The sequence below is a fragment of the Oryctolagus cuniculus genome, chromosome 7 (assembly GCF_964237555.1).
Source record: "Oryctolagus cuniculus chromosome 7, mOryCun1.1, whole genome shotgun sequence".
In the NCBI taxonomy this organism is placed as follows: domain Eukaryota; kingdom Metazoa; phylum Chordata; class Mammalia; order Lagomorpha; family Leporidae; genus Oryctolagus; species Oryctolagus cuniculus.
Window position 1 is genome coordinate 96203724 of NC_091438.1, and position 11257 is coordinate 96214980.

The 11257-nt window shown below is 39.9% G+C and overlaps 1 protein-coding gene and 3 non-coding genes across 4 annotated transcripts; all 4 read right to left on the reverse strand.

Annotated features, from left to right (window-relative positions):
* Window positions 1-113: 113 nt before the first annotated feature.
* On the reverse strand, window positions 114-10471 carry RABGGTB (Rab geranylgeranyltransferase subunit beta). The gene is made up of 9 exons (XM_008265050.4): window positions 7950-10471; window positions 6820-6927; window positions 5599-5796; window positions 4062-4167; window positions 3255-3307; window positions 2773-2883; window positions 2008-2133; window positions 897-1046; window positions 114-587 (listed from the first exon to the last, which is right to left on the reverse strand). The coding sequence occupies exons 1-9, from the start codon at window positions 7950-7952 to the stop codon at window positions 447-449; spliced, it is 996 nt and encodes a 331-aa protein (XP_008263272.1). The 5' UTR covers window positions 7953-10471; the 3' UTR covers window positions 114-446.
* Window positions 5397-5467, reverse strand: LOC127493836 (small nucleolar RNA SNORD45). Its single transcript, XR_007924374.1, has one exon. It is a non-coding gene; the product is annotated as a small nucleolar RNA SNORD45 (small nucleolar RNA).
* On the reverse strand, window positions 6485-6568 carry LOC127493834 (small nucleolar RNA SNORD45). The gene has a single exon (XR_007924372.1). It is a non-coding gene; the product is annotated as a small nucleolar RNA SNORD45 (small nucleolar RNA).
* LOC127493835 (small nucleolar RNA SNORD45) lies at window positions 7104-7182 on the reverse strand. The gene has a single exon (XR_007924373.1). It is a non-coding gene; the product is annotated as a small nucleolar RNA SNORD45 (small nucleolar RNA).
* Window positions 10472-11257: the final 786 nt, after the last annotated feature.

Here is an 11257-nt window from a genome sequence, read left to right on the forward strand (position 1 = left end):
CAAGCATTTGAGCCATCATTTGATGCCTCTCATCATGCACATTAGCAGGAGACTGGATTGGAAGTGGAGTAGCTGGTTTTCAACCAGGCATTCAGATATATAAGATGCAGGAATCTCAACAACACCCCTGTGCATATTTTTATTTATATATGGGTTTATCTGTCATTTAAAATTCTTGCAGACACAAACCAATTTACAGCTGTTGTTCTACAAAACAAAAAGGGAATAAACAATGACATGGAGATGATACACTGAAGCAAAAACAAAAAACTGTACTTAGAGTAACAGCATTAACAAAACCTAAAGCTGAACATACAATGCAAAATCTATTTTACAGTATGTATAATTACATAATTTATTAAAATTAATTTAACACAATATACAAAATATTAACAGTAGTCAATGTTGGAATGGCAGCTACACTAAACAGCTTTTCCATCAGCCAACTAGCTCACTAATTCAGGCTGAACATTCACCCTGCGAAGCACTTCTTCAGGCATGCAAAAAACAGGATTAACAGGTTTTATCTGTTCTTCTCCCAGAAGGGACAATCCAGCAATTCCAAATAATGTATGAAAAGGATCCACCTAAAACAAAAATTCACAGATTACAAAATGAATGGTCTCCCCCAAAACCTTGCTTCAAAATATTTTATTTATACTGCAGCCAATTCCACTTTGTGTACAGGCTTTAACATTTTCAGAAATAAACTTAAACCTGCTTCAAAATATGACCTTTATCATATAATATTTACTAACTTGTTTAATAGGCAAGGAGATTTTTTCTGACACTATTCAGTAAAGTACACTGCTTTGACGTTACATGCCTGGAAATGCCTACATCAATGAAAGTAATGCAACACTAAAAAGATATATAAACATTAGAAATATACTTGCCATATCTCCTGGCCTGTCTGCAAATCCCCCCGTTTCTTCATCTTGACATGCTAAGATGAAACTCCGCAGTTTCTCTCTATCAATCCAATGAAGTCTTCCGATAATCTTTAGAGAAGCCAACACCCACCATGAATAGCACACATCTGGTAACTAGGAGTAGGGGAAAGCAACAAATAACTACTAGTATTAATTCTGTTCTTAAGTCATTAGTAACAATTTAAAGTGAAGTCTCATCTAAGCAATCTGATATTCAAACGGTGAGAAGTAACAAAAAACATTAAAATATGTTTGCAATGTTTGCTTATAATTAAAAGATAACCAGTGGGAAAGAGAAAACTAACTCCAATTTATAAGTACCCATTCTAAATGTTTCAGGGCTCCGTGACAAGTATATATCTACATTTCTAACTGCATCAATAAATTCCTAACTCAGCCCATTAACCAAGAAGCTGATGAGAGGTTCATGAAATCTCTTGAGGGGGCTGCAGTAGGTAAAGCCACCACCTGCAGAGCCAGATTCCCATTGGGTGCTGGGACTCTCCACTTCTGATCCACTCTCCCATGGTCTGAGAGAGCAGTGGGAAGATGGCCAAAGTCCTTGGGCCCCTGCACCCCCGTGGGAGACCAGGAAGAAGCTCCTGGCTTTGGATGGGCTCAGCTCCAGCTGTTGTGGCAAGCTGGGGAGTGAACCAGACAGAAGGCCTCCCTCCCTCCCTCCCTGCAACTCTGCAGATGGAAGACTTGCTCCCTCTGCCTCTCAAATAAATCTTTATAAAAGTCATCAAAAAATTAAAAAAAAAAGAAATCCCTGAGAATGTTACAATAATCTACATACAACATTTTCCAATGCTTTCCAACTAGGCACCAATTTGCCTTAATATCTTAGATCTAAAGCCTGGCTCCCCAAATTTCTTACGCATGATTCAGGGGCACACTAAGTGTATCCAAGAGCAGAAGCGTTTCAATCTTTTGGATTCTACTTTTGCCACTGGCAGGCTTTTTGAGATATTATAATGGAAGAAATGATAAGTTGAAAAGTCACAATAGGAGGAAGGACAAGGACTTCCTCATTACTACGAAGTGGCATTGATTCAAGCTTATGAAATAATACCTTCTCTGGTCTTCCATTAAGTCCACCTGAAGGCAACTGTCGTTCACAAAGCCACCAACCAAGTAAATCAGAATTTACTTGATGCAGCTGACTAGTAATAGCCAGGAATCCTGTGCAACAATAGATCTAAAATTACAGACATAAAGTACATGTGTATAATAATGTGACAGTAAAATAATGACAAAATCCAACTATTCAAATTATTAAAACATTTTTATCACTTTTGCCTTCTGATCTGATGATTCAACATTTCTAATTTTAAATAATTGCAAAAATCCAAGTATACTACTAAAATACATGTCATGGCATGTCTCTTATGAGACCTACAGATAAGGTTAAGTATAGTGTAAGTATACTGCACAAAGGGATGCTACATATGATGGGAGATTTTATACTACTCAGACCAATGAAAAACTTAGTCTTAAGTTGACCACAGGTATTACAATTGTGGAATGCAAAGTCATGCATAAGGGAGCAACCACAAAAAGTACTCTGGCACAAGCAATGAGCTGCCCGTTTGGCTCATGGTAGGTAGAAATGTTTTCAACTGCATAGTTAAAAATTGAATATATTTCGGTTCAACTGCTTGGGCCAGAGAGATCTACTAACAGAATGGTACATAATGCAAAATATTGTGGAAAAGCTTTCCGTAATTCTTAACATCCAATGTTACACCCCAATGATATTACACTTAACACATTTCCCTGTCATCACAATGGTAAATCCTTCAAAATTGATACTAAAATTTAATCTGAATTAAGTTACCTGCCCAGCATGAGATTCAGAACCCGGTCTGCAACCAAACCCACCATCAAAGTTCATGCAAGATAAAACAAATTCGATGGCTTTTTCCACATCAATTGCATCAAGCTTCCCCTATAAACAAAGAAATATGCCTGTTAAATTTCAAAAGTCCTCATGGATGCTTCATCATTTCAATATTCAAAGCTTGGGGCAAGCACTGTGGTGCAGCAGGCTGGGCCACACTTGGGATGGCCACCCATCTGTTCATATCCCAAGTCAAAGTGTGTGAATAGAGGATTCTCAGTTATTATTTCCAATCCAGCTTTCTGTGAAGTACACCCAGCAGTGATGGCTCATGTATTTGGGATCCCTGCCACCGAATGGAAGACCATGCATGGCTCTGACCTAGCCCAGTCCCTGGCTCTTGTGGACAATTGGGAGTGAACCTCTGTGTGTCACTCTGCCTTCCAAATAAACAAACCTTAAGTATTTTCAAAGCTTACCAACAGAGCTAACGTTGCCACCGCACAGAAAGAGAATCTTGTATCAATTTCTCCTAAAACAAAAAGGAATCAATCAAACCATTATCAGACTTCCTTCTGATATAGTACAAGTTACCTAAAAACAAAATCTGTACACCTACTAGCTTGAATTTCCAAGAGTTCAAGCTTAACATCAGGTAGTCAGAACTGCTTAAATCTGAAGTTCTAAGTCTAATAACTAAAAAACTACTCTGTCAAAAATAACAGCAAATTATCAATGTTGTTTATGGGGGTCCAGAAAGGGAAGGAAACATCTGAAAAAAAACTAGCTAATTTCAAAAAAAAAAAATAAAACTTACCCTTATTTAATAAAAAGTAGATTTTCACATCCCATGAAGCAGCTGGTCTTTCTGGCCTGCACTGTGTTTAGCCCTAAAACACAGATTATCTACATTTATCAAATAAAAATCCTATTCCCTCCCTCCACACAAATATTCAGTAAGTTTGTAAAGTTTTTTTAGAAGTATTTTTCCCTTTCCAGCAAGTACTTTTTAAAAACTTTACAAAACCACCAAATATTGGGGGAAAAAAATTTCACCTACCTTATCTTTTAGACTGGCCCCCTCTGTTCCAGTGCTCCTGTATGCTGTTATAACTACCACAGTGCATGCTGGAACTTCCAGCAGACCATTAATTCCAATTAGACCAGCTGCTTCGTGGGACCTGAAAAAATGAAATACTTAAAAAAAAATCTACAAACTGGCTCTAAGCGAAGTGAGGACATTTTAATATTGGTATTTGGGAAGCATGGACTAAATATGACATTACCCCAAATGTCTCCAGCAAATGAACCATCTTCTTTCTGTAGACTTTGGACATATTCCACAACTTTATTCACGTCAATAACATTAATACTATCATACAGAGTAAGAATCTGCAACAAAGAAACATTAAGTTAATGCCCTCTGTTCTGATGCCCTCTCCTCAACTATCTTTGAAGTTATAAAGCATGTCTGAGTGTATACCGAAAACTTTCCCCCAATATACAATCTTGTTAGTCAACAAAATTGAGACACTAACCAAAAAGCAATTATTTTTCCACGTATAAACTACAATGCAGCATCCCAAAATACTCAAATATACTGTATGTAAAAGTACTTATTTACATACAGAAATAGTTGGGCCAGCCGGAGGCCAAGAGCTTCTTTCTGGTTTCCCATGTGGTACAGGGGCCCAAGTTCTTGGGGCTGTATTTTGCTGCTTTATCAAGTGCATTAGCAGGGAGGTTGACAGGAAGTGGAGCAGCCAAGACTCAAACCAACACCTATATGGCATGCTGGCATTGCAGCTGGAGGCTTTAGCTACTATGGTACAACAATGCCCCCCCCCAAAATAGTATTTTAAGTTGTTGTGGTGCATTGAGCTAAGCTGTGCCTCCTGTATCAGAGCACCTGGGAAGGCAGAGAGTCCTTGGGAATCTGCCAACAATGTGGGAGACCCATATAAACTCCAGGCTCCTGGCTTTGGCCTGGTCCAGCCCTGGCCATCTGAGGAATAAGCAGCAGATGAAAGGTAGGTCTCTCTCCTTCAAATAAACAATTCAAAATAAATAGAAATTTTTTTTCAATGAGTCTTTAAGTCATATGGGTTGGCATTAAGTATTGAGGCAATGAACTAACCTGCCACTTTGTTTGCATGCACCCTACCTAGGAGTGCTAGGTCAAGTTTCAGCTACTCTGCCTCCAACACAGACCTGGATGGCGTTTTTCCTGGGCGCTGGGCCCAGCCCTTACTATTGTGACCATTTGTATTGGCCTTCAGCAGAATGAAGACCTGTCATTCCAACTTAAGGAAAAAAAAAACAGGGCTGGTGATGTGGCACTTTTGGGTGCTAGTTCCTGTCCTGGTTGTTCCACTTCTGATCCAGCTCCCTCCTAACACACCTGGGAAAGCAGCAGGGGATGGCCTAAGTGCCTGGGCCCATGCACCCATGTGGGAGAAGCTCATGGCTCTGGACATGCCCAGATCTGGTCATTATGGCCATTTGGGGAGTGGACCAGCAGATAATTTCTTTCCTTTTCCAATCAATAAATAAATCTAAAAACTCCACTTAAATATCTTTCAAATGCTTACATATATTAAGCACAGAATTTTTAATCCTCCAAGGTCTCAGTGTAATTTTATAATTCACATCAATGGTGATTCAGCTAATACATGCCATTCCATCATTGACCTTGTAGGACAGACTCCACTTGTACATGGAACTTTACAGTATCAGTTTTTCATCTTCCTGATAAAGTTTCAACTCCTGGCTTTCATTTAAGAGCATTTACTATTAAGCAATTGAAACTTTTAAGTTATTTACCTGGACAGCACTAAGAGTATACAAAAGGTGAGGGTCATGTCCAATACTTGCACTTATTCCACCACACTCATGTTGGCATGACTTAATAAATGTCAGAATTTCTTCTCTATTCATGCGATGAAGTTGTCCCATGAGATCCATTACTGTCAGACCCCAATAGATGCCACTCATCCTCAAGTACTCGGACATACAGTATTCCTAAAATACATAATTTTTTAACTTTGTCAGTTTGAATTGATGATTTAAGTGGTGAAATGCATAAAGCAAATTCATAGGCATATCACTGATTACTTCATGTGATCATAACAGTATCACTAGTTAGCAATAAATTTAACATTAATTAGAAAAAACAATCACTTGTGAAGCATGATAAAAAAATTCATGTGGTTAATATCACTAAGAGTTTAGCTCTGCCCAAGCACCAACCAAAAGTAAGGTAAATTAGAAAATTCATCTGCTTATTTTCTCATAGTGTTCAGGTAAGTATTCATTCTTTTAATATATGGACTTTGCACCACACCTATTATGCATTTTGTAATGACATTAACCAGTTGAAACTTGAAATTACCTAAGCATGGAAATCATAGCATGCACAGATGAAAATGAAGATTCTAGAAACAAATTTCTGTTTCAGTTATCAATGGATTATACTTGAGAAGTCTAAAACTTAAATTTGCTACCAATCCAAATTCAGCATTTACAGAGTATAGAGTATGTTAAGTCAAAACTTCAACACCAGATGTCCTCCACAATCCAGGTAATCTAGCTGATCAGATACATTAAGGAAAAAAAAATACCCACTCCCAGCTCTATCTGTTCATTTTCCTAAGATTGTCCCAAGGGATACTGCTTTTCTTTTTCAAAAATATTCAGGTAAAACTTTTTCAAGGTCTCAGCGTAATTCTAGAGCTAAAGTGTTATTACACATCAGCATTAAATTCAGGTAATACATGCCAACACATCATTGACCTTAAAAGCTTCACCCAAACTACAACAGAAACCTGTATCATGCCTCAAAATCCTAACCCACTTTGTCTGGCGTTGCTAAGTACCATTTTGGTTCTGATATACCTCCCCAATCTCACATATCCACGATGCACTTAATCTGGAGGGCACATCTTCAGTTGTATACAATTTTAACAAACAGGACATAAAACACTGCCCTACTGCTTGTGCCTAACAGACCTCTTTAAAAACTTTCCCACATAAAATCATACATACGTAATCATCTTTCTTTGAGCCATAGGATGCAATATAATCAGCGTGTTTCTCCAATAATAGGGAGTTGGGAGCATCTGGTTTGATAACAACATCCTTCTGAGGTGTACCCTTGCAAAACAAAACAAGAGTTACCTTATCAATGTTTACTTTGTTCTCAAAGTGTACATTCAATCTACTTTTTTACTTTCATTTCATCCTGTCACAGGAAAATTCAATTGCACGTGAGTGACCAAAAAGAATGTAAAGCATTATAGTTCTCATTCAGTCAAGGGTCAGGTATTTTTCAGGTCTCAGAGTAATTCTAGAGCTAAAGTAGTAATAATCAACTTTAAATTCAGAATACATGCCAGCTCATCATTGACCTGAAAAAAAAGGACCACTTGCATTTGTTGCTGCTTACCATTCACTTTTAAGAGCTAAATAAAACAAACACCATAGGTTATCAAAAACATGTCGCAAATTTCAATTCCTGCTGAACCTAATTCAGGTTTTCGAAGAACCTTCCACACCACCAAAATTACTCAAATTTTCAAGGAAGGAGTCTTTCCAACTCCATCTTCTCCACCCTCAATCGCAGTGTCTGGGTTTCCAACCAGTCCCCAGGTAATGAGGACACTGCTCTAGTTCTCGTCTACCTCTTCCTAACTCCGCAATGGAGTTACTCTAAGTAGGTCACGACGATTCCTCAAAGTGATTATGTAGCGAATTCCCTGATTCCATTTAAAGATGGAGGTCTCCAAGCGAGACCACACTACGAATCTTAACTATTTCGGGAATCCTAAAAAATAAATTTATAAATAACACGTATTCGTTAAGGACAAAAAGCCAACAAGCAGTTCTGGCTTTTAAAGTAATTATGAAATCAGGTCGCTTAATCTAGTGAGGCCTGCGAGACAGGCGGAAGCCTGGACAAAATTAGAAGCGGCGACTGTGCCCGCGAGGTCTGCAGCAATGCTGAGTAACACTTCAGCCCAAGTCTTCCAGAAAACTTCAAAGGCCAGAGTCTTAAATCAACCATCCTGCAACACTCGGTGGACAACCACATCGTAACTACAGGGCTCTACGCTACCTCACTCTGTCTCCTTACGACCCAACCACACAGTACCAAAAAGCTGAGACCCATCACTCACCATGTCTAGGAGCGAAAAGAAAGAAAAGTCCGCTGTCCCGGGAGACTTAAACGGCGTGCGCCTGCGCAGATGCGCTCCTAAGGCCCCCTCCGCCACCTGACATAGCTGGCCACAGTCCTGCCTGAAGGACGCAGCCACTCCGTGTCCTAGGACCCCACCGGATGTTCGTAGCTGTCCTCGCCGCCTGTTAGGAAAGGTCGCGGCGCTGGTTTGCGGCTACCGAGTTTACACCAATGTCTGAAACGCAATGTGAGTTGCGTTTAAGAAATTATTTGTTCTTGGGGTCGTTTGTGATTTGAATATCTGAAAGGACTGTTACTGGAATGCCTGCTTGCACATGGAAAGTGTTTGGTGAATTTATTTTGAATACATGTTAATAAATTGTTCAAGTTCCATTCCTGTTTGCCTTAACCATTCCAGGACCCGCCCCGGAATTACTTAGAAAAACACACAAACCCACATACCTGGTTAGGAGTTTTCCACAAAATTTAATTTGCTAGGTGAGTTACAGCTATTTTCATTTGTGAATTCTTTACACTTAGAGTACCCATTACAAAATATGGGCACCGTGTCCCCTAACAATGGTAAGTTTGGAAAGGGGTTGCTCACATACTGACAAGTGGGCTCTCCGTAATTGAGGGGCCAAGTCCAGGGCGCAGCGGTGGTAGGTTACATTCTTTCTCGCTGTAATTATGTTGATTTTGCATTTATAGCCCCAGGGCTACTATACTAAATGGATGTGAGTTCAGAATTGTTATCTAGTTTTGGTGAGTTGAGCCTTTCATCATTTTAAAAAATATTTTTTAAAAATTTTATTTTTATTTGAAATGCAGAAACAGGGAGACAGATATACCATCTGCTTGTTCACTTCCCCAAATTGTCTGCTATAACCCAGAATAGACCAGGCTGAAGCCCAGAACTGGGAATCAGTCCAGGTGTCCCACATGGGTGGCAGAAGGGATTACCAGCTGTCTTTCAGGCTGTGGGTTACCAGGAAGGTGGAATTGGTAGCAGAGTTGGGACTCTTGAACCCAGGCACTCAAATATGGAATAGGGGCATCGCAAGCAACTTCTTAACTGTTGGACCACACATCCACCTCAAGCCTTTAATCATTAAGTGAAGATAAATCTCCAGCCCCAATAATGGCAATTTATTTTTTAAGATCTGCTTTATTATAATCTACTTTTTTAAATAGTAATTTCCCTAGCTTTCTTTTGATTAATAGTTATCTCTAAGAGAGGGTTTTGTTTTGTTTTGTTTTGTTTTTTAAGATTTTATTTGAAAGGCAGAGTGACAGAGAAGGATGGATGAAGAAGAGATCTTCCATCTGCTGGTTTGCTGCCCAAATAGCTGCAACTCCCAAGGCTGGGCCAGGCTGAAGCAAAGGAGCCTGGAACTCCTATTTGGGTCTCCCACATGGGTGGCAGTGTCCCAAGTACTTGGGCTATCTTCCACTGCCTTCCAGGCACATTAACATGGAGCTGGATCCCAAGCAGAGCAGCAGGGGCTGGAATTGGTACTCCTGTGTTGCAGGCAGCAGCTTAAGCTGCTTTGCCACAACAATGGCCCCAAGAGGGATTTTTTTTCTTCAACATTTTACTTTAAACCTTTGTGTGCACTTAGATTTTGAGAGAATGATGGGCTGGCACTGTGGCGTAGAGGGTAAAGCCACCTCTTCCAGTGCCAGCATCCTATATGGGCGCTGGTTCTAGTCCCAGCTGCTCCACTTCTGATCCACGGATCTTCTATGGCCTGGGAAAGCAGTAGAAGATGGCCCAAGTCCTTGGGCCCCTGCACCCATGTGGGAGACCTGGAAGAATCTCCTGCCTCCTGGCTTTGGATCGCACAGCTCCAGCCGTTGTGGCCAACAGGGAAGTGAACCAGCAGTTGGAAGACTTCTTTCTCTCTGCCTCTCCTCTCTATGTAACTCTTTCAAATGAATAAATACATGTAAAAAAAAAAAAAAAGAATTATGGAAGCCTCATATTCAAATTCAGTAACATTCACATTGAGTCAATACAGGCTGAAGGATTGAAAAATATACTTCACTTTCTACTTCCTAGGTGCTTTCCACAAATATGTAATGGTTACTGAGAATGTGCCAATATTTTTGGTTTTAGGGGTACATTGATAACCAAAATAGAAATACACACAGAATATATTCTAACAATCTTATAATCACATTCTGCAATTCTATTTCTATGTATTAATCCAACAAATATATTCCCTTGGGTGTGAAGTGACTTATGTACAAGAATATTCATAACAGTCATTTTTATAATTTTACAAATATCTTAATTGGCCATCAGAAGTTTAAGTAGGAACATTCAGCCTAGCCGGTAAGATGCCCACTTTCCATGTCAGAGTGCTTGGATTCAATTCCTGGCATGGCTCCAGACCCCAGCTTCCGTCAAGGCAGACCCAGACAAGCAGTGGTTCTGGCCCCAGCCCATCCTCAGCCATTGCAGGCATTAGGGGAGAACCAACAAATGGGAACTCGCTGTCTCTCCAAAAAAAAAAAAAAAAAGTTAAAGAAAAAACCACTATCGTGGGATGGTATTGTGGTACATTGGGTTAAGCTGCCACTTGGATGCCTGCATCCCATATCAGAGTATCAATTTGGGTCTTAGCACTCCAATTCCAATCCAGCTCTCCTAATGTCCCTGGAAAACAGCAGATGATGGCTCAGGTACTTGAGTCCATGCCAACCATGTGTGAGACCAGCTTGGAGCTCCTAGCTCTAGGCTTCAGCTTGGCCCAACTCTGTTAGGGCAATTTAGGGAGTGAACCAGCAGATAAAGACCTCTCTCTCTTTCTGTCATTCCTTTCAGCCTTTTAAATAAATAAATCTTAAAAAAAAAAAAAAAAACTGTGATAATTCATTATGCAGCCATTAAAAAGAAAAGAGGGGCCTACACTGTGGCACAGCAGGTTAAACTGCTTCTGATAGTGCCGGCGTCCCATATGGGCGCCAGTTCAAGTCCTGCCTGCTACACTTCTGATTCAGTTCCCTGCTAATGGGCCTGGGAAAGCAAGAGGTGACCCAAATTCTTGGGCCCCTGCACCCAGGTGGGAGACCTGGATGAAACTCCTGGCTCCTGACTTTGGCCTGACCCAGCCCTGACTGATGGGGCTGTCTAGGGAGAGAACCTGTCTTTCCCTCTCTATAACTCTGAATTTCAAACAATTAAGTAAATCTTAAAAAAATGAGGAAATTAAATATAATGCAACAGAATAATCTTCAAAATATCATAAGTGAAAACAAGCACAAAAAATTATCAAAAAGTATAGATTGCTACTATTTGCA

Bases quoted from the DNA above. Each gene is read 5' to 3' on its own strand.
- RABGGTB (XM_008265050.4), bottom strand. The intron at 5,797-6,819 runs GTATGTATGATT...TATGTATTTTAG, and splicing joins GCTCAAAGAAAGATGATTAC to GAATACTGTATGTCCGAGTA. The intron at 1,047-2,007 runs GTATTATTTCAT...CCCTACTCCTAG, and splicing joins TTAATGGAAGACCAGAGAAG to TTACCAGATGTGTGCTATTC.